Source organism: Cyanistes caeruleus, chromosome 3, assembly GCF_971803275.1.
Source record: "Cyanistes caeruleus chromosome 3, bCyaCae1.hap1.1, whole genome shotgun sequence".
Lineage (NCBI taxonomy): Eukaryota > Metazoa > Chordata > Aves > Passeriformes > Paridae > Cyanistes > Cyanistes caeruleus.
The window spans coordinates 93,320,656-93,343,798 of NC_141703.1; the positions used below are offsets into that span (position 1 = coordinate 93,320,656).

The 23,143-nt window shown below is 43.5% G+C and overlaps 2 protein-coding genes across 2 annotated transcripts in view; both read right to left on the bottom strand.

The window, feature by feature from the left end:
- Nucleotides 1-2,537: 2,537 nt before the first annotated feature.
- LOC111943850 (apovitellenin-1-like) lies at nucleotides 2,538-5,704 on the bottom strand. The gene is made up of 4 exons (XM_023946734.2): nucleotides 5,660-5,704; nucleotides 4,126-4,223; nucleotides 3,616-3,775; nucleotides 2,538-2,985 (listed from the first exon to the last, which is right to left on the bottom strand). The coding sequence occupies exons 2-4, from the start codon at nucleotides 4,184-4,186 to the stop codon at nucleotides 2,886-2,888; spliced, it is 321 nt and encodes a 106-aa protein (XP_023802502.1). The 5' UTR covers nucleotides 4,187-4,223; nucleotides 5,660-5,704; the 3' UTR covers nucleotides 2,538-2,885.
- A 1,762-nt stretch (nucleotides 5,705-7,466) lies between these two features.
- The window catches only part of ILDR1 (immunoglobulin like domain containing receptor 1), an 18,000-nt gene continuing 2,323 nt past the window's right edge, over nucleotides 7,467-23,143 (bottom strand). Inside the window, exons 2-8 of the mRNA XM_086882940.1 lie at nucleotides 22,223-22,393; nucleotides 20,090-20,239; nucleotides 19,361-19,480; nucleotides 19,069-19,215; nucleotides 14,650-14,781; nucleotides 12,852-13,657; nucleotides 7,467-11,707 (exon numbers count right to left, since the gene is read on the bottom strand). Of these exons, the coding sequence (XP_086739066.1) occupies nucleotides 11,666-11,707; nucleotides 12,852-13,657; nucleotides 14,650-14,781; nucleotides 19,069-19,215; nucleotides 19,361-19,480; nucleotides 20,090-20,239; nucleotides 22,223-22,393 (1,568 nt within the window). The 3' untranslated portion in view covers nucleotides 7,467-11,665. The remainder of the gene's footprint in view (nucleotides 11,708-12,851; nucleotides 13,658-14,649; nucleotides 14,782-19,068; nucleotides 19,216-19,360; nucleotides 19,481-20,089; nucleotides 20,240-22,222; nucleotides 22,394-23,143) is intronic.

A 23,143-nucleotide genomic window follows, 5' to 3' on the forward strand; every position in this document is an offset into this window, starting at 1 on the left:
TCTCAAACATCCTGCGCTGGGCTTTCCGCTGCTGGAGGAACTTGGGCTGTCCATGGAAAAGGACAGCAGCCACTGCTCAAACAGCACAGAGACCGAGGCGTTCGTTCCCTTAGCATTAACTAGTGATTTTTCCGAGTGATGAAGAGGTGAGGGGAGCTAGAAAGTGTAAAAGCCATCAGCACTCTGAGACACTGAAAATGGTGTAAAGTACTTCATAATAAATACTCTGCAAGAAAAGGTGGTTTTTTGCAGAAATCATGAACACATGAAGGGTGATTCCCCCATCTCAGAAAAAAGAGAAACCTGACATTTCTTAAGATTTCATTTTAATTGACTCAGTTGAACCAGTGACACCACAAGCTTTTCCAAATCTGCAAAGTGAACGATAATTACTCAACAAGAAAGTTTCTATGACATGAGTCTCACTGAAATGAATGCTTCACTTACATTGCCTCTCCAAGAATCTTGAAACACTCAGTGAACTCTGCATCAGACATCACTTCAGAAGTGATTTCTGTATATATTTTAAAAAGAAATTACAGATTAACTTGTTTATTCCAACTGAAAATTGAGAGTATGTATGAAATATTTTAACACTGAGATATAAAATGAGCCTCTCATTACATGTCCCATTAATTTGCCCCAGGGTCCTTTTTGGGATAAAAATCTTCTTTTTACCTTTACACAATCCCAGCCTGAATGCTGTCTCAGCTGCTATTTTCTGTCTTAAAGGATGCCAGTAACATCAGGGGCAGTGGAAGGTTGCCTACTTAGCTCTTCATAGGTTGCCCCACATTGTAGATTGTACAAGAGATTAACTATCTGGAATGTTTTCTACTTATTTTTTTCGAGTGTAAAAATGCATAGATAACTAACTACATGATCAGGAGATTGAGTACAAACAAACACAGAGATCTACAGTCTGATTCTGTTTGGCCCATCTGCTAAAATCAGACATCAAACCGCTAAACAGGATTTGTCTAGCTTGGGTTTTCTGGAGGTTACATTACAAAGAAGCAAAAGGATATAAATAAATGCATTTAACAAAATGTCAGCTTATGTTAAGTTTTAGCACAGAATTCATACCAGCTACTGCATTGCTCCAGCTCTGCAGTGGTGCAGTATGCCACTGGGTTGCATTGGTGAAGTCACACAACAGGTTCAAAATGCAACACGAGGACCCCTATACTTTCCAAACCTTTTCTGCTCTTTTTGGCAGTGCATACAAGTAGCTAGAAAAGGCTGAAGCACATTGTTCCAGAACACCAAATTCTTAAGAACACATTCAGGCTCTTTCAAATGACTCATGACTTTCACTCTTTCAGAAAGAAATACTTTTGAAGTGCCAGAAGAACAAAGTCTATTCTGAGAAAATTATTCCTTGGCATAAGAGGGGATTTAAGTTGCAGGGCTTCTCCTTATAAGTGTTATATTTGGGGAAAAAAAAACAACCACTGAACAGACACATGCAAAGCAAGCAGGAAGGAATTCATCCCTGTACCAAAAGAGCTGGAGGTCCTGGATTTTTCATGTGGTAAATGGTCTTATCAGCCAAAACTTCTGCTTTTCTGAATCTCCTCCTAAATACTGGTGCATTTACATAATACATATGTATTTACATATGTAATACATATCTCCACCGTTCATTGTGGCTGGAGAAGCGCAGACTAAGGGGAACAAGCAGCAATGAATAAAACCTGCAAAACAGCTCTGCAGTAGTGGTGAAGCCACTGGAGATGGAAGAACTTGCTGCTCTGCATGGGGTCACTGATTTCAATGTGATTGCACATGGCAAAAAGGAGCTGCTGGGACAAAGAAAATGGAAGATGAGGGGGTTTTATACCAGGCAAGTGGTTAAGCTCATAGCTGATCTGACTGATAATTAAAGAAACAAAACAAAACAAAAAAATAATGGTCTTGCTTTAGTCTCTGCCATGGTTTCCTACGGCGATTTCAGAAAAATTGCCTACTTGTTTCTGCTTGCTTATGAGAAAGAAGATGGATTTCTTTGTCCTCTGCGGGCACCTGGGCTGATGCAGTTACACAGGACTGATGAGGACCTGCCAGGTGTTCATGCACAGCACTGGACATAGGTGTTCCTCTCATAAATTGGTCAAGATAGTGAGAAATTTTCCACTCATTTCTCTTTTGGAAAAGCTCATTAGTAGCCTCTCTGGCTGGCCAATGAAACACACTTCCTAAGTCCTGTTTAGATTGATGGACAGTTCAATTTACTGGCACTTGTTTTCCCAAATTGTCTGATATCTTCAGACACGTGATACAGGTGCACCTACTTGCTTCCTACCTAACCAAGGAGCACAGTCCCTTGCACAATCAATTGTGGCTGCTCTGGAAGATGCTCAGGTAGTGCCTCCTCCACCCAAGAAGAATCTGAGCTTGGTTAAAAGTGCCTGAACAGTCAGGGTTTCTTAGCATTGCCTGCAAAATCTTCTTGTGACTCACAGCTGCGTTCTCAGCAGAATGGGAGCCAAGGTGAGTCAGATTCCGTAACCGTCAAAACAAACAAGAAACTTAAGGAAGTGTAACAACCAACATTTTTTTTATTAGAGGGGCAATGGCCAAGCCATTCAGGAGGAATTAATTTTCAAGATTTGGCTACAGAAGAGCTCTACAATCTCTATATTGCCTTCCCCATGATCAGCCGCTTGATTTTTTTTTTTTTTTCCGGGGAAGCTTCAACAGATGCCTTCAGCAGACTCCTTCCATCTTTTGGTCTTTGAAGGTGGGTTCCCTCTAGTGGCATTAAGAGGAGCATCGATTATGTCTTATTGACTGATCTTGGTCCGTAGGAGGGGCAGGGGGAAAGAGGACACTGCAGGGTGTTACACACTCATATCAGGAAACACTGACTTGTCTTCATTTGGCTAATAGCCTAGGACTTTTGTGTACCACAGGTTCTTTATTTTTTCAATCAGCTGTTCAAACATTATACTGACTTTAGTTGCTTCTTTGGCGATTCTCTGTCTGCAGGAGACAACAGAGAGTGTGGTAAGATACATAAGTATGTGAGGGTAATCCCCATCTGCCTGTCTCTGAGAGTGCAGAGCTCCTCAGCAGTCCTAGAGGGGCTTTCCTCAGAAGACAGGAATAGGCAGTACATGCGTGCCATGAGTTACATGAAACTGTCTCTAGGCTGATCATGCTTTTCCTTTTGTGAGTAAACTCATTCCTCAACCTTGAGCAAGACCTATGCACAGCTAGGGACAGTTCTGTTTTTTGCATCAAGTGATGCTGGCACACTGAATACTCAGCCCCTCACAGCACTGCAGCACCCTTCCAAAGGAGCTGATTCCCCACCAGCCAGCAGCCCCTTCCCTCACTACCCACGGATAAAGAGCAGTACCTGCCATCCCTGTGAACACTGTCACATACAATGCACCTCCCTGGGAAGAGCTTGTGCTTTCACAGGAGACCGTATCACCTCACCCACCTTCCAGCACCTTGCTCCCTTGGTACCTCAGGCTTTGGTTGCTGATTAATTTCCCCTCTGATCTGCCCATATAGACAGTTGATTAATCTATTCTTTCCCCCACAGCTCCCTCTCCCTTTTCACACATGGCTGTTGGAATGTTAGTACAGAGAAGCTTTCCGTACCTGGCCGCAATAACTGTTGGGCTCTGGACAGTATCCAGCAGGAACTGACTGACTTTGGGGGACACTTTGTTCACAGCTTCATAGAAGTAAGATGCAATAGTCTCAGGGATGGCCAGCAAGTCACGACGGTCTCTCTCAAAGATGGACTTTGACTGCACTTCTGAGAAAAAAAAAAAGGCAAAACCCCATGAGGCTTCTCATGCCACTTGTGTCCTGGTATCTTCCCCCAGGTGCAGGGGAAGAGATTTGAAATTCTGAGATTCAGAACTTCTCCCAGAATTCACTCCAGCAGCATCCAGTATTTAAGTCATAGACCTTCCATGGCAGAGTATTTTCACCAAGTATGGGCAGTTTTCATACTAGATCTCTACTGACTTGTTCTCCACTGCCAAGCAGTGTGTATTCATGGTCTTCAGATGAATTATTTGGCTTCAGTCCCACTTCATGATATGTGAGAACCTGTAGAGCTGAGCTTTGTCTCAGGGAAACAGCAAAGCTTTTCAGACTTACCAGGGAGAGTGGTGCTAAGGAGCAGAATCAGAGCTATCACCAATGCCCTGGACTGCAGCATGGTTTGAGTACCAGTTCTGCTCTCTACGCAGAGAGACCTGCAGGAATCAGCATACAATGTTTGGGTTGTTTTCAGAGAAATAAAACATGGTGGTTAAACACCAGATTTTTGCCACAAACCTAGCCAATAAACAAAGACAAGAACAGAAAGATCATGGTGCATTTTCTCTGAAGAAGTGAGGAAAAGGCAGTATAAAAATGAAGGTGTCCTTTTCTTTGTATAATCACAAAAATCCACAATAATAACTTTCAGAGCTCAAAGAAATATGGGCAGCTAAAGCTAGTTCTTTTATATGGCAGCTAAAATCCCGCTTCAGCACATGAGCAAACCAGTAAAAGTGCCAGAGGTCAGAGTAAGTTTCCTACATGCTTAAGTACAACTGAAAAATACATACTGTGGGATTTCTTCATTTGATTTGTTTTGGTAAATTGCTCTAAAGAACATTGTGCTAGTTAGTACATCACATATGATAATCATCTTCGTGACCCAGTGATCTGACTACTTTGTCTTGCTTTAGTTGAGGAAAGTCACAAGTAGTTAACTAGGTTCCTTTGTCTTTTTCACCCTGGTATTAATGCAGCAGACTGTAGCCTCAGCAGAACAAGTTTCCAAAAGTGAGTGACTGCAAAATTTAGCTTCAGCTGATTTCCTTAATTTTTGTCTTTTAAAAAAGTCAGACTTGGAGAATTGAAAATTTCCTACTTGGTACCCTGAAATACCACATTAAATAGAAACAAGCTTTCAAATATGCTGCACTAAAAAAAAAGGTGTTTAGAAACTAAAATTGATTTATGCTCCCAATTAGAGGGCTGCATCAGTCAGAGCACTCAGAGCAATGTGAAGAAAACATTGAACATAGGAATGCAATGGAAAAAGAGGCTGAAAGTCTATTTATATGTGAATGCTCTGCTAAATCCTGTACCAGGTGGTTACAAGTCAATGTTCCTTCTTATCCCACAGTAAGGAGATTTCCATCCATTTTTACTTCCTTCTGTTACAGATTACCTCCAAAAGCTACCACCCAGTTCATTAGATGTTTGCACAGTTGCTTCTTTATTACCTTCCCTTGATTCTTAATCCCAGAGCCAGTTTCTCTCTGTGTACACAAAAGGCAGAAATTTGCTTTGCAGGAGCACGGCCAGGTGCTCTTACCCGCTTTAGAACCTGCAGTCCCTGTGGTGAAGGCACCTGGGAAAAGGTAATGTATCTCCCAACACTTGAATTCTGCAATTCCCACCATGGGTTTGACCCTTCTATGAGTGTCTTACGGAGCATCCGTCACTCAGCTTCAGAGCAGGTGACCCCAGGTACTGCCACCCGCCTCTATTTCCTGCTATGGATTGTGAGAAGGGCTCACAATTTGATTTGCAGTAGGAGATGGGGCAAACTAGAAGACTACCTCCACTCAGTTGTCTATGATCTAGATACACCAGTCACAAAGTCCATGCCACCCAAACAGAGTTCAGCTCTTACCTGTCCTGCTTTCTCTCTTTCTCAGGCCCAAGCTGAGGCAGGTGCTCATCTGAGACCCCGGCATTTATGCAGAGCTAATATAGTGGTAGCAAGGGGTCAAAGGTCCTGCTTTGTTTCCCCATGTGCTCTTTTGCAAGCACATCCAGCTCAGTGGGACAGACAAGAAGTGGTGGAGGACTCTGGACCTGTTATTGAGATTTGGTAATGGAGGGTCAGTCTGACCTGAGCCCAAGAGATGTGGAAGGCAGCTTCTGGGTCACTGAGACCCCTACTTTTTCAGGCAAACCATGTCATGGAGGCCCTTTTCATAAACTGACCAAACTCCACATTAATAATAGCTAGAGATGGGCTAAATTTTGCTCCCACTCTTCCTGTGCTCTAACGCCACTGCTCTGACCATTTGCACTTACCTGCAGCTGTTACAGCTGTTTCCTCTCCATTTACAGCAAATGCATTAACCAAATGGTGCACAGAGGTGTGCACCCCTCTCACACTTCTTTCCCCATGACCAACTGTTTTTGCACAGGCTGACTAGATGAGAATACACCTGAGACAGCTGTCAAAACTTACCAGGAGGAACATCCAGCTACGGGATCCCCAGCCCAAGAAACACAAAGCTGTTAGAGCAGATCCAGACAGGCACAAAAAATGATCATGGGGTTGGAACACCTCTCCCATGGGGAAAGGCTGAAAGAACTGGGGCTGTTCAGCCTAGAGAGAAGGCTCCAGGGACATCTTATTGCAGCTTTGCAATACTTAAAGGGTTCTTGTAAGAACACAAAGACTTGACCAAAGCTTGTATTGACAGGAGAAATGGAAACAGGTTTAAATTGAAAGAGGTTAGATTTAGATTGGATGCAAGGAAGAATTCTTTACTGAGAGGGAAGTGAGACAGTGGAACAGGTTGTTCAGAGAAGTTGTGGACACTGGAAGTATTCAAGGCCAGGTTGCATGGGGCTTTGAGCAACCTGGTCTAGTAGAAGGTATCCTTGCCTAAGGCAGGGGCAGGGTGAATGAGATGACCTTGTAAGGTCCCTTCCAATGCAAACCATTCTTAAGATTCTATGGTAACATCTCCCAAGGCTCACCAGTCCCAGTCAGAAAGTGGCTGCACTGCTGCTGTAGGGAATGTTTTCCCATAGCTTGTGTTCCAAGTGGCCCTTGGGTCTCCAGTAGGTCCTGTCACCTGTTTTTGGCACATGCAGCCAGGGGTAGGAGACAGAAAGGCTGCAACACTGAACTACAAAGGGTGCCAGCTGCGGGAATTGGAGGACAGAAATCGGGCCTACTGTGTGAGACCCAACAGATTTCCATTCTCATGTCAACCACTTGTTTATTGGGTGACTCTCACGTATGGTAAGTGTGAAAAGCTCAACCAGTACCTTCATTTATCAGCCAAACAAGATTTCTAGAGGACTTTTCCTCTCACGGTGCTCCAAGTGCTTTAGAAGCAAGCAGTAAGTGTTCTTGTTTTACAGACATGGCAGCCAAGCTACAATGACTCACATCATTGAAGAGGGCTGACAGTGGTTTCCAAACATTTTTCCACTCTCTAGGTTTTTATCCAAATGATCTTTTTTCTTAGAAAAATAAAGAAAAATAAGTCTCCCAAAATAATAAGAAAAAAAAATCCCACATACAAGCAAACCATTTTGCATTTTTGTCCAAAAAAATAACAGCAGAAGATTCTCACTGATGTGTAAAAAGGTTAACTCAAGAAATAAGAACAGAGACTTTTCAGTTCTACTTCTGGTGCAAACACTAAAAAACAATTTATGGTCTAGGAAGAATACACTGGAGCAACTGGTTAAAAGTTCTCTTATATTTCAATTATACATTAGACAGTCATTGAAGAGAATCTACACATGTATCATCTTCTTTTACAGCTGGAATAACATTCAGAAGACCAGCACAAGGCACATCATAGGCATTAAACTTAGCAGAAACAGGAATGAACAGTCATTTCTTGGAGGGGTTAATTTAAGATAACCTCAAGTGTCATTTCTTTCTTATGTCAGGTCAACAAATGGGAGGCTCTAAGATGGTGTTTTAAACTGATGTGCTGCAGGAGGTAGTAACAGAAGGGACTTAGCTGCCCTGTGTGGCAATTCATACTGCTAGAGCTTTGCATTGCAGCTGTTATCACACCAGGCAAGTTCCCAGTCCTGAAGTCAGCCTAACTTTAGGCAGTGCTATCATGAATACAATCCCAGAGATAGCAGCTGGGCGTTTCAGCACTTTCTAGTGCCAAACAGGCACTTGCCAAGACCGCAGATCAATGATTGCACAGAAGCAGCCCTTGCTCCCCATTCCTGGAATGGCATTCCAGAATGGCAGGGCGCTCTGCAAATAAGCAAGAAAGCCAGATACTGCGAGTACTTTCTTAATCAAAGAAAAAAATCACACAATTCTTTATCTCTCTTATGCATCTCTGGTCTGAGGTAGAAAGCAGCTGACTGTAGCATGGGTGACCTTATCTGGCCCAGCGTGGCATGGTCACTTACTCATTACATTATTTTAAATCAGGGTAACACCGGTGGCTATGAAAGCGCTTTATCTGCGACAAAAGATTCATTCTTTGGGGGTAAGGTATTTTCCTTGTTCTTCTGGCATGAACGGAAGAACAAAAATCTAGAATAGCAATACCTTCCATATGTGAAATATTCAACTTTTTCCATCATAAATGGGCTGAGATATGAAAATCAGCTCTTTGGAATGGCTAAAAAATTAAGCATGAATAAATTGCAATGTAAAAAGAATGGGGCTAGGATATTTCCTACTGTTATTTCTTTCAGTGTGCTGTATTGGAGTTGTTCACTCTCTCCCTTAAAAAGTCAAAGACCCTGTGATCTTATAGGAAAAGGGTCCACGTTGTATTGTACAATGCTGCCACAATGGGTTTCATTTATAGCCAATTAAAATCAGAAATAAGCATCTAAGGCAGAGCCTATTTCCTTCCCACTTTTCTGTCTGCTTGCAGTTGTAAAGCACAAAAAGATAGATTTCCTCTGTCATTATTTCACAGCCCACCAGCTGGTGCTTTATGAACCACAGTGGTCCACAGCCCAGTAAACCTGGTATCATTTCTGCTTCCCTGCTGGATCACCCAATCTGCTTCTGTCACAATTTAAGAAGTTGCAGAATTAACATGGAGATACAATCAATTTTCCCTGAAGAGTTTTGTTTAATGTTTCTATAAACATGAACAAAGTCACTGAAGAGGAAATCAAGTATGATATAGATAAAACCCTTCAGACTTCACAATTTGTGAATTGTGTTCACAAATCTACAATTAGTCACCCTAGCTCAATTATGGGGACTATAGGAACAAAGAAAGATGGAGGGCTCCTTCATAGGATGGATATAAAAAAAGCACCACTTCTGCTGTTGATGTGCTCATACTCCAGCAGCTCCAACACCTACTCCTGTTACATACAGAGTCATCTTGGTTTTCTTGCAGTGTGAGTGGCTTCTTGCTCTTGGGAAAACTTGCTGGATACGTGTTGGCTTGTACACTTTTGAATGTGAAGGAAAGTGAACTCCTTCCATGAAACTATCTTGGAATCTCACTGTGTGTCTCAAATAGTCTCTACTCTTTGATGGAGAAAGAGGCAGCCCTTTCCTGAAGCCTGGACATTTGGGCTAGGACAGGAAAAAGTTGTCTTGCATAATGTATGAACCTATTGGAGGCACAAGGAAAGAGTCAAATTCCAAGTTACCAATTCAGCTTCCAAGGGTAGAATCTGCAGGGCCCTGGCAATCTGCTAAAAGTCAGCAGAAGGTAAATATCTAATAATATGTAAACTGGTTGCTAGTTTTGGAAGAAGCAGCCCCATATAATTTTCTGTCATTGCAGTCATCGTAAATGCCTCTTAACTAATAAAAATAATCCATCATACAAAAAGGTGGTTCATAAAATCCTAAGCATGTTATAAAATCAGAAAAAAAATGATCCACAGACAGTGGCTGATAGATTCAAGAGTGATCCTAGCTTTGCAAGTTCTGCAAAAACAAATCCCTATATTTTAAACGTGACTCATGGGTCAATTCACATTGCTCAGTCTGGGCCTAATGCAGACAAGCACAATGCTAATTACAGCCCTCCTTTCTTGAATTCAAACATTGGAGTCAGTCTTTTAGCTCTTTTTTTTTTTTAAATTTTTGTGATAGCCATCAACAATAAGGAAGAGACCCTCTGTTTTCAAAAAAGTAGGCCTCCAGTGCTGAAACAAAGTCAACCAGAGAAGGTCCTTGGTCCTCCTACTTTATCTCCATAGGCAAGAATTAGAAATAAGCATGTTCAGCCAAGAAACTGTAGGAAGATGAACACTCTGACTGGCCCTCGTTTGTCCAGCAACTACACTGGAAGGTAGAACCACTTGCTCAAAGTGTGATGTTTCCCATCATTGTCCAAAAGAAAAAAAAAAAAAAAAAAAAAAAAAAAAAAAAAAAAAAAGAGGTGGAGAAAGTGAAAGTCTCTTCATGTTTTCCAGGGAAAAGCATAAGCACATCAGTAATTAGGACATTAAAAACCAAACAGTAGCAAGTGTAACAGTAGCAAGTAGCAAGCCATGTGGGACAGGCTAGGAAATAAGCTAGGCAAGACAGTCATTGGTACTGGCCAGTCTCCAGTGCCTCTGGGTTACAAAAAAATTCACAAGATTCTCCAAAAGCTCCTCACCAACCACAGAGTCTCTTAAATCCAAGTGCCTCTGGCAAGACAGATTCCCGTGGAAGCAGCCAGAATCCACAGAACTTCTCTTTCTCCAGCACATTTTAAATTAAAACAGTGGATTAATCTCATCAAGGAGAAATGACAAGTTCTCCTTCACAACTGGTCTCAAAGCATGGAGAAATTCTGTATTGTAGTGTCAGGGTGAGAACTGAGGAAATCCTACAATCCAGCTCCAGATCAGATGCACCACACATGCAGGGTTGGTCAGGGTAAAGATCAAGTAAAAATGGTGACTATAAGACTTCCCCAGAGCCCTTTATCCCACCCCATGTATATGATACATGGCATGGAGAGGAAAGGGAGAATATAAAATATATGGAAAAAAGCACATGGCTTAGGCAAGATATATTCACCAAAACCATGCTTACTTGAGCTGAAGGAAATTCTGGTCCATGGTATAAAGAAGAGTGGTCATACTTTGCTCAGTCCTTGTAGGGAAGGACAAACCCTGATAAATTTGAGTTTACAAATAAATTCAAGTCTGGATTAAAGGCTAGAACAAGTATCTTTTAAGGCACTAAGGTCTAGGCTCAAAGAACAGGTTCTTTCAGTCAGTAAAGAGCAGATAAGCTGGCAATTTGCAGACATACCAGTGAGACCTTATTAAGGCACTCAACATTTTTCCAACACTGTGATCCTCCTGTTTGGGAGAGAGGCTTAGTGGGGACAAAAGGACACAACTGTCCCAGCTATGCTTAGCAGCCAGGCAGAAGCAACAAACATTACACATTCTGAGGGACAACAAAGGGCCCTGGAAAGATATTGTGCCTCCCTCCACAAAGCTCTCAGGGCACTGGATCACATGACCTCCAGAGGCCTCTTCCAATCTAAATTTTTCTACTGTCTTGTGACTTTACAACTCTGTGAACATTGGAACCTTCCTCCAGTAAGTGGTGTGCAAAGCACCAGCATTCTACAGACTGGGCTCCCTGCAGTGCCACGACACTTAACAGAGAGAACTGGTATCTCTCTTTAAAGACTGGGAATACACTGTTTAGTGAAAAAATCTGCTGTTTCTACTAGAATGTTTTCAACAAACCTCAGCCCATTAGAACTTAGCCCAACCTAAGTTTCTAAATCACAGCAATAAAAATAGGTTATGTATGGCTTTCATGGCACTAGACAAATATTCTTCAGAGTTGTAAGCCTAAGGGGAAGCTGCTTCATCTGTTTTATTGCTGTTTGTCTGTTCAATCAAAAGCAGCCATCCCAACCTAAATAGAAAAACTAGGAGGAGTCCAGTGGGAATCTTAGTTCTTCCAGTATTGACATCAAATGACTATGCTTCTTCCACTGTAGGAACTTCCTCTGTCCTGCAAGAGAAAATAAAAGATTCAGGAATGAGGAATGATGAATGAAAATCCTATGTCTTCCTACCTGCTCTGAGCACCACAACAAAAACCATTCATACATGTACACATTCCATCTGGAACCAGAATTACACTTCCACAACATAGAAGGGAAAATGGTAATGTGCAACATACAGCCCCTAAAAATACTCCCACCTTGTAAAATTCTGCACATGTGTGATAAGGGACACTTAACATTTTTTGATGTAAAAGAATCTCCGTTTTTTCAGGGGGAATACACTGTCTAATTTGGAGATTAGCAATTGGACATGAAGCTTTTCACACTTAGGTTGCTACCTGAAGTCTAATTCCAGTCCAAACTCACAAGAAGAGCTGTGAACAGTAGCTGTTCACTGCCCACATAATGTATGTTCAGCTCTCAGGAGTCCCAACAAGGGAGTCAGCCTCTTCTACCTGGCCTGGAGAACGGCACATTTTTCATCCATGCCACCCATGACCTTAAAGCTGATTTCATGTAGCTTTAGCCATCATACCTGGATGTTTTCCCATATGTGCCATCTTAAAAATATTACGCACTTTTTTAAAGAAATCAGAAATAAACCAACACCTGCAGAACAGCTGGTTACAGAGGGATGGATGCTGCTGCCAAGTCTGGAAGTGCTTTCTCCCCAGTCAGTACCAGAACATCTATTTTAACACCAATATATACACAGAATCCCAAAAGCCTCTGGATGGGGACAAGAATATAACATGTCACCCTGTAGGGGACTTAATTTATTTCAGAATCACTGAACCACAGCATCATTTGGGTTGGAAGGGACCTTACAGATCACCTGGTTCCAACTCCCCCACCCTGGGCAGGGACACCTGCCACTAGACAGGTTGCTCAGGGCCCCACCCAACTTGGCATTGAACACTTCCAGGGATTTGACTTTTTACTTTGCCCCTGAACACACTACCTCCAGGCAATGCCTGTCAGAAGGCAGGTACTCAGCAGCCTCTTCATAACCATGCTGTGCAGAGCACTCCTTGCTCCTTGGCCTCTTTTTGAAAGACAACAGACTACAGAAGGTAGAAAACACTCCCTCTCAATCCCTGAACCCCACCTTTTCCCTTAGATGGGAAAGCACAAAGGCAGCTGACTCACCGAGCGGGTCCCTGCACTGCTTTTGTGCTTCTTGTCCTGAGCTGGGATGATTTCTAAGGAGCGATAACTGGGGGGTTTCTCTTCTGGCCACTCCCGGGACCTGCGGTTCCTCCGCCTGCGGTTTGACACCGGGACACGGACCTGCTCCTCTGAGGAGCTCCACGAGCCCCTGCGAGAAGAGGGGGGGGAGTAGCTGTGTCGCCTCTGGCCAGAGTAATTGCTCCTCCCAGCATGGTGCTCATATTCTCGCCTTCCCCCGGGCTCCTGCCTCCCACCACGATGGTGGCTGGAGCGCTCCTTGGTCTCCTCTGGATAGAAACTGCTGCTGCTCTTGCCCCTCTCAGCCTGGCGTGGGGGTGACACATCACGTCTGGAGTGCTGGGGCCTGCCATTGTAGCCACCTGTCCTCTGCCTCTGAGGATGATCCTCTCTCTGTCTGTCCCAAGGCTCCTGGCTGTAGCTGGAATGAGAATCCCCACTGGAAGGCAAGGGCCACCTCCTGTTTTCCCTTCTGTCCTCTGCTGCGGAGTCCCAGGGCCTGGGGGTGCGGGCAGCTCGTTGTGGCCGTGAGGAGCTGCTGCTGCCATGGATGGAGGAGATGTGGTCGGTAAGAGGAGGTGGCAGGATGTCGGAGCCCAGCGAGGACAGCAAGCTGGGCTGCACAGCCTGCCGCTGGTGGGGAGGCGCCCGCGGCTGGGACACGTTCAGGTTCTGGATTTCAGACTCCAGATAGTCCAGAACACCGCTCTTATGGGAAAGCTGGGCTTGTGGCTGCACCAGTGCAAGACTGTTCTGTAGAGATACATCTAAGGATAAAAGCACAGGAGAACACAGAAAGTCAAGAGAAAACACTGAAGGCCCTTCTGCACTCATGATCCTGGCTGAGTTGCTTCTCTTCTCCTGCTCCACCTCACTGCAAGAGCTGTCTCAGGCACCACAACCAGACCAAATGAGGTATGATGCAAAGAGTAGTAACTAAGAAGCTGCAGCATGATCTAACATGTTTTAGGCAGTACAGAGGTAAGCTTCCAGCAGACCTGGAAATACAGTCTGTGTATTTAAAGGAACGCTTTTTCCTACAGCACTAATACCATATTTTATTTAAAAATAATCAGAGAAAGACCATAATGTTTCCTTTTGCATTTCATTGAACCAGAAGAAATACTGCAAAAGAAAATGAAAATAAAAAAAATAAATTTTTATATGTATGCACACATACATACACACACACATCTATGTACAGATATAAGCAACAAATGGAGAAGAAAATTCTTCCTGGTTCATTAAAGAGTCCTTCATTTTTTGCTGCATGCAGGCTAGATCTGCTGCACAGAAGGCAGTTTGCCCTTAATCATTTGAAGACTAGACATTTGATAAGAACTCAAACAAATTGCACCTCACTTGTCATGTCAGTTTTGGCTATAAGGAGTTGACCGTGACCAGCACAGCAGAACAAAGAGACAGTACCCTCCTCTGCCACACAAAGCAAGATAAGCTGGGCATATTTACCCTGCAGTCCCTGGGGTGTAGCACAGATACACCTTAGTTAGTGTTAAACTGCTTCACCCAGCACTGAGCCCAGCAAGACAATTAGGATACCAGGCTGTTTTTATGCACCCAGACAAGTTTTTGGTGAGCTGCAGGTATGGCAGAGCTGTCATTCTAGGATTTACAGTCATGCTAGGAACATCCTTCTCTCTTTTCTGGTAGAGAGGCTAAAGCCTCAATGCTGAACTTCCTGAAGAAGCTACCTGTTTCTCATCCTGATTTCCCTCTGAAATGATGCCCATGGTCTCACCTTGTTGCAGCAGAGGGTTCAGCTGGTAAGAGGAATGTTTTGAGTTCCTGTCGCCAGCTCCATAGAACATGTTGGGTGATAACCAAGGCGCGAGTGCCTGAGCCCGCTTCATGAACTGGTGCCGTTCCAGTACTGTAAAAGAAAAAGAAAGCTTACAGCACCTGTCCAGAGGGCACAATTTGCAGATCACATACCATTTTGCTTCACAGGCTGTAGCCTTTGGATACAGGAAGCTCAAAAAATTAAAATCTCTCTTCATCCTATAACAAAGGTAAATCAGAGCACAGGAAATTCCAATGCGAAGTTGTACATCTTCAAAAAAGTACCTAAAACAGAAGAAAAGCTTTACTAGCATTCTGATTCCAGTCCCAACAACTGGGAACAAATTACACTAAGATTAAGTATGCAGCACATAACTAAGTTAAGACTTCTACTTGCCCTGACTTTATGAGTAGGGCTGCAGAAAGGTGAGAAATAATGTTTCATACATCAAGACATGCAACAATTTTCTCTCTCTCAAAGTTCTTTCACCTCTTCACTGGTCCTTTTCTCTTTTGGCTTCTATTTCCCACTAAATGAGACCTTTCCTTGCAACCATTATATGGGTTCCGTCCAGATCATATTTTCCACTCTACACTCCATCATTTTCTCTCTGTTTCACAAAGAGGGCACTCAGAGGCGCACTGTTCAGCTTTTCCCTTTCTAGTCTTTTGACCACTCTTGTCACTCCATAATTTACCTCAGAATGACTGCTAAAATTAAATCCCCTAAGACAGTGTGGTCAAAGTGGTGAACAAACTAAATTTCCTGCTCTCAACAGCAGTGTCCAGTGCGAAACAGTGGAAATTTCTCTCTTTCACAGGCTTTCCACCACTGCTAACTCCAGACCCCTATTAGTGGGGTCAGACTCCAATTTCACTTCCTTTTTTTCAGCATTTCTATCTCATCCCCTCAACACAGACAAGCTCACTTGTCTTCAATCCATACCTCATTGCTGCCTCATTTGGGGGAATACCTAAAAATATCTTACAGAAACTTAACTTTAACTTAACTTTAACTACCACAAACAATCAAAACTTAAGTTTAGAAGCAAGTAAATTCTGCAAGTCCCTGACCTTACAAAGCCTGGTTTGTCTGTTATTACTAGCTGAAGCTTTTCAGCAACAGCGCCTCTAAAAATTTCTCTTTTATGGCTTTCCTGGAGTTTCAGAAGTCACAGACTTTTACTGCAGCCTCCTGTCTAGTCAGGCATGAACAAAACATTACAGTTCAAGAAACAGATAGGAACATAATTGCCTTTGAGACTTTCACCCCTCTGATCAATCTGGCTGAAGCAGGCTGATGAAATTAAAAGCTATTGGAGGGAAAGAGACAAGGGATAGACATACAAGTTGACTGCATAAGATTTGCTTCTTTAAGAAACCAGGCTACAGCTAAGCTCCAATTAATTCTGTCCCCTGGGTTCACTGCAGTAGGCAGCATTTAGACTGCATGCCCTGTGGGACTGTGCCCTCCACTTTAGGTAGCACTCCAGTTACTAAACATGTCCTCCTTCAGCTGTTTCACTGGATTTATCCAGAGCATCACTTGCAGCAAGAGGGACTGACCATGCCTCTTAACACATCCTTCCTTTTCTCCACACTTTGTGAAGCTCCACTTGATTCTTCACTGCAAACTCCCTTCCCCTCCCCAGTCTGGCTTCAACCAGAGGGAACTACAAAGCTGTAAACTTCAGGGGTTTTAATCCTAATAATCTCAGTATCCTCAAAGCTGTGTGGTCTGAGGTAGCAGCTGCCAAGAACTTTATGTCAAACTTGATTTGATTCCTTTTTTTTTTTTTTTTTCCAAGGGATAGCCTTCCAGTTTACATTTCAAATTTAGAGAATGAGAGAATAGGAATACAAAGAAAAGGGATAAACAGAAGGGGAAGGCCTTATCTCTCCCTCTCCCATTCCTCCAGTTACTACCTTGAGAATGTCCTAGAGCTTGCTGAGTGCACATCCTTGGGGTTTTGAGCTTGGTCTTTGCCTGAGGAGTAAGAGGTCCAGCACCTGTGAGCACACCTGCTTGGCATTCTCCCTCTTAAGGTAGGAAGGCTGTCACTAGGACCACAGTCATCCTGTCCCTGTCATCTGATCTCTCCCTACAGCTTAACAAATCCAGAATTAGCCTTGGTCTTCCTTCATTACCATCAGCCCTTCTTCCTTCCCCAGATACTCTGCCTTCCAATTTGAATCCAATATATACTCTGATTTCCCATCTGCCAAACAGAAGTTACAGATCTTTTTAAAGTGAACATATTTATCTGAGGAAGGTCAGATTCACCCTAATTCCAAAACTCCTATCCCATTTTGCCAGAAAGTTGTGTTGCTCCCTCCAGTTATTCTCTGCTGGAAAAATCTGTTCTTCACCTTTGACAGACTTCAACAGCTGCTGGGCCAATTATAAAAATAAAATATTTTGCAACTTAGTGAGACCCAGGTGCAAGTATATCCTCTTTTTCCCTGATTCATTACTGGAAGAAGTCCACAGCAGAAAAGGAACAAATAGGAACAGTAGGAGGTCATATGTATATTTACTCCAATGGGCTTTTTTCAGAGCTTTCCACGGGGAATGTAATTGGCTTGCTCCTGGGGCATGTCTAATATTTCTGTACATCAATCCTGAATTACTCAAACATTGCACTCCTTTTATTGCTCGCTTCAAACCCATGCTCGTTAACGGTGTGATTCACAGCACCCAGGATTATCTGCCTCACTGGCTCCTGTGATTGTTCAGCAGATCCACGCTGTCCTCTAGTGGCCGACGATGGGGAAGGAAGCACCCACACTCACCCTGCGATCTACACAGGTGAGGATTTCTGCCTTCTCCTCAGCTGTGTGGAATGTTATTCCTCAGCACTGTTTCAGAGATGTCCCCTGAATCTATCCTCCTGTGTTTTGCAAGGCCTCCAGTTCATTTCTTGGAGTGCCAATAGGATAAGTCAAAGGGAGGTTGTCGTAAAGAGAAGGCGTATTAGTGGAGAGGAACAGGCAAAAGCATCCCTTACAATATGGATAAAGAGGGCAGGCATCTTGGATGGAAATTACAGATACAGAATCCAGCATCCAGTCAAGGAGGCTGGACTTGTCTGTACCTTCTCTCATGAACATGGAGAGGCTTAGAGAACCCTACAAGAATCCCTCCTCTTTAACAGGAGGCAGGAAATAACAGCAGCAGTCTGGAGTGAGCTATAATCTGCAGCACAGAAAAACAGAAAGGAGCTCACACAAACTCTGAACCTCTTTTTTTGCTGAGAACTAGGAATTCTGGAGGTGTACGTCTCTCATCTCCATCACCTCTCTCCCCCTTCACAGAAACTGATTTTTCTGCCAGATTTCCACAGCCTCCTCAACACTACACATTTTACATGACAACCTGTAAAGCCTCCAATGTTTAGTTTTGGGTTTAGCAATAAAAGGGATGTTCTGTTCACTCTTTGCAAGGGCTAAGCAAATTCAACTTAAATCTAAAACTCTCACAGCTTACTAACACCCAAGCTATACTAAATAGCTGCTTTGAAAGTCAAGGTAAATCTGAAACAGAGCTCCTTCTTCATAAATCCTCTCCTTGTAGCATCTGGGGAAGAACCTGGTGATTTCAATGATAAATAAACTTATTTGTTGTATTTTGCTATTGTCAGACTGTGTAAGGTTCAGGGGGACTAGTCTACTTGTTGCTAACCAAGTTTCAGTTACAGGAATGCAGAGGTTATATGAAATTAACAGCCAAAACTCAAACATTAGCCTTCTTAAAAGAACAGGGTCTGTAGAAATTTCATTACTGATAAAAGCAAATGCCAACAAAGTTTCTTTTTACCCTCAAAACTTCAGAATGCACTTGCAAGGCTGACCAGCAGAGAGACCATCTTTCTCCACTTTCACTTTCTTCCCCAAAGAAAACCAAACAAAACCTTTTCCTAGTAGAAGGAGCAGCTCTGAAGAAAAGGTGCAGATAAAAAATTTCCAATTTTTATGAAATTCTTCTCAGAGCAACATACTAGTTTGGAGACTAGTACCAAGGCATTTGCTTGCCTTTCTCACATACACAGGCATATGAACCACAAGACAGGAAAGAAAGTCCTGAGCTACTCAGACAAGGGAACTGATTGTGCCCTGGATGGTGTGAGAGAAGCTGGTAACAAGGTGTGAGTGAGGAGAAACTTGACAGCTGGACACAGAGGAGCAAGATAGATTCCATGTATCCAAAATCCCCCCTCTAATTTCAGATTAGCTGGTCATGGAGGTCACACTGGCCAAAGAAATGTCTCAGTTTATATGGATGCTGAACAAAAGAGAGAAAGTGGAGCTCAGCAAGCTCCCAGACAAGCTTTTTTCTTGACAGAAGCCAAAAATGGATGCACATTTGCTCAAACCTCACCTTTCTGATTACAGCAGCACCGTGTTGGACAGCAGCCACACTGGATGTGGCAGCAGCAATACTGGGGGCAGCACTGGCACCAGCATATCCCAATCAGCAGAAGGAGGAGAAGGCCACCGAGAATGATGAGGAGTACTGTGAGCCAGTCTGTGGGGAAAAAGGAGTGAGAAAAAGGATTGATCCTAATATATCTGGCCATGGTAGCTTACTGAGCACCTCTCCACTGCTGGAGATGTCTTGGGGTGGAGAAGAACAGGAGGAGATATCTTGGCAACAAAGCACAGGCACTTACGGAGAACAATCAGCTTAACTTCTTTGTCTGCATCACCTGAGGTATCTCCTGGTGCTTCCACAGTGCAGTAGTACATGCCGTGGTCCCACCACATGACCTCACTGATGACAAGATCTGCTCCTGTGGGAGAGGGACTGAGAGGTCAGTGGGATATTTGCAGCTGACAGACACCATGTTCAGGCTCCATCTGAAAAGAGCTCTCTGCCTGCAGGAGACACAGAGTACTGCATCTCCCCTCTTCCCAAGCATAGCTATCACCTTCAAACAACCCCACTGGAGTCCACTGACAACTCCTACAAAGAGCATTCACTGCCAGTCCATGTTTTCTGTGTTGCTGGAAGCCAGCCCTACTGGTTTTGGAACATAGATCACTATCCCTCTTAGGTCAGCAATCCCTATGGCTCTTCTGGCAGGAGCAGTATCTATTGCTCCATGGACAGCAGGGAGCATGTAACACACCTGGACAATTATGTAGTACTTGGAAGAATGAACTGTTTTCTAGCTTCTGAGCTCCTCAGTTATGCTCTTCAGCAAAATGCTCTGGCATCCTCAGCTCGGCCTTAGGTTGTAGTGCCTCCAACACCCTCAGACCAGCTGGGGACACTGCTCTAATTCCATTACCATGTGCAGTATATAAGCTACAGATGACATTAACCATGCTCTCTTCACTTAGCAGACCCAGATATTGGATAGTTCCTGAGTTCACTGCCTGCCTGGGAGGTCACTCACGGTTCTGAATGGTGATCTTTCGCTGCTGGTAGTCGATGCCCAGCACAGGGTCCTTCTGCCCAAATTTCTGGATGACAATGCGCACCTTCCGCTGGCTGTCATTGCAGTCGTTAGAGGGGTCCTGGCCAAGGGCTAAACCAGCCTGGTATGCTACAAACACATATCATCAGAGATGTCAGAAGTTATTTCAAAAGACCAATTTCTATCGTCTTGTGAGCAGCAGAGAAATTCTTGAGTACATTGTGTGCAATTGTTCTGGTTTAGTAATACAAACCATGACTTCAAACCAGTAAGTTGCTTTGGAGTACTCAAAAACAAACAGAGGTAGAGCCACAGGAATGGCAGAGATTTTGAGAATGCATGAGTTGCAGAGGAGATGCCTTTCCATACTCATGACTGAAGTAGAAAAAAGCTAATGATAGTAGGCTGGAAGGCAGCTCCTAGTATGAAGCTGAAAGAAAAGTCATAAAACACCCAGGAGTACTAGAACTAAAACAAAAGGGTGTTTATCTACCAAACAAAATCTCCAGACATACGTGAACTGCTCTATGGATTGTATCCCTTTCCCTCCTGTATCCCATTACATGTTGTGGAGCTCATAAAGACAGAAAATAATCCATCATGTGAGTCCAGCTAAGGATTAAATGTAAAGACACAAGAGAATTACTGGAGGACTAGAGGCAATTTCTGTACAATACTTTTTTGACAGACTCATTTCATAAACCAGCATCGAATTTCCAAGTATTTAGGAGCTGAGATTTGGGGAAATGGCTGATTCAGTCAGCATTTTCTGTGAAGAGCTCACAGTGAAGAGAGATGAGGACAAAGCTTGTCAAAGGCTCTTTCACTGCCATACCTGAAATGGAGCATGAAGTCCCTTTTGGGGACTATTAGCTTGAGCCTGGGCTAAAATCACTCACATTTTGCTGGGATCAGCTGAGCCAGGGACCCACCTGCTTGGGGACCAGGCTGTAGAGCACTTGGTAGTATGCCTACCCAACCCATCCAGACTGCACAAAGGAGAGTTTGGCCACCAAGTACCCACTGTGAGTTTAGTTCTAAGTGTACAGTTATGCTATGGCTAAACATTATATACCTAAACATTCTGCAGGGTTTACAAACAACAGAACAGAGCAGAATAGTTCAGTTGGCAGGGACATACAAAGGTTATCAAGTCCAACTGTCTGATCATATCAGGATTGACTAAAATGTAAAGTAGCACACAAATGATGTAGTTCTGAGCCATTCCTACACATCCTATCACTGGATACCAGGGAGAGAAAATCAGCACCTCTCTTTTCACTTCCCCTTCTCAAGAAGCTGTAGAGAGCAATGATGTCACCCCTCAGTCTCCTTTTTCCTGAACTAGACAAGCCCAAAATTCTTAGCTGCTCCTCACAGGATGTGTCTTCCAGGCCTTCTATCAATCAGCATTGTTGCCCTCCTCTGGATGCATTCAAGTACCTCAATATCCTTAAATCCTGGGACCCAGAACCACATACAATACTCCAAGTGAGGCCACACCAACACTAAATGTAGAGGAATAATAACCTTTTTGGACCAAGTGGTTATCCTGGGATGCAGTTTATGTACTATATTAAACACCCTGAATTAAGACTGCCTGCAACAGAATGTCAGCACATGAAATGCTCCCACTCCCACCACTACTAAATGTTATTATTTAGAAGCCTTCATGCCCTTCAAAAAGCATGTGTTTCTTCTATTTCCTAAAATCAGTAACACCTGGTCACAGGTATCCAGCTCCAAGCACAGGTCTCCCATTGAATCCTTAAGCCCACTTGTTGCAGGGCCCTTGCTTTCAAACATGCTGAAGCCTAAGATGGGGCTGCCAAGATTGGCTTGTGTCAACCACAGCTGAACTGCCCTGTATTCTGAGTTGATGACAAGGAGGACAAAAAAGCTGCTTTGGATGGGATTTCTACAATCTCATAAGGCCTTGCCGTTTCAAAGGAAATCACAGACATGACCTGCATTTCCTTGGAGTGCAAGGAAATGTCACCACCTGGTTTTTGCATAGGAAGGGGTCAAAAGCCTGTACTACCCCAGTGAATCTACTTTCCCCTTTTTTCCCACTTGAAGGGGGATTCCTTGGAAGACAAGCCTGACACTTACAGGCTGAGTAGTAGTCAAAGATGGGGTCCTTGCAGAAGGATTTGAAGCGCCAGGTCACCACCACGTCCTGCAGCTGTGCCGAGGTGCTGTAGTCACACTTGAGGATGACAGTGGCAAATAAGGTGGTGTAACGCTCAACATCCTGCACTGTCACCAGGAGAGAGAGGCAGCCTGCAAACAAGAACACAGGAGGCTGTCAGCCCACAGACTCCCCAGGCCTCCTATCACACCATCTGCACCATATAATGGCCCAAGTACATCTCCTTTGGCCTCGTCCAGGACCTGCACCTACAGACCTCCCAGCCCTTCTGGTGAAGTTACCCAGGGTTACAAATCCTGGTTAGAACATGACCACATCTTTCCCTGACACAAGAAAGCTTCATTGGCCCACCTTAATTATTTTCTCCAAAGCATGAGTAGCCATTATGAAACACATTACTCTGTGCTCTCCTTCTGCATGGGGAAAACTGTCCCAGAAGCACACGGGACAGGACTCCCTCGGCTTTTAATCCTAATCAGAAAAGTTTTGCAGGGCCATGTGTTTGTATAAACACCAAATGAATTTTATCAAGGTCTTGCTCAGACACTCATCAGAATGTTATCTAGTGGTGACCAGGATTAAGACAATACAACTCTCAGGTTGTAGCACTGTAGCTAATTGTTTATCACTACTTCAGAACAGCACACATCAATTACCACCTTTTATCCTTTTAATGAAGCTATCATTATGTATTTGTTATGTACGCATCAAAACAACTTCCACAGCACTTTCCATCCAAGCAGCTGCACACACTCAGGGAGGTTTTACAAAGTTTCCCATAAGCTATACCATAGTTCAGCTATACTCCAGAAACATGTTTATCTTATTTAAACCTTGATTGTACAGTAAGTTGTGCTTGTCGTTAACAATAGCAAAGTTAT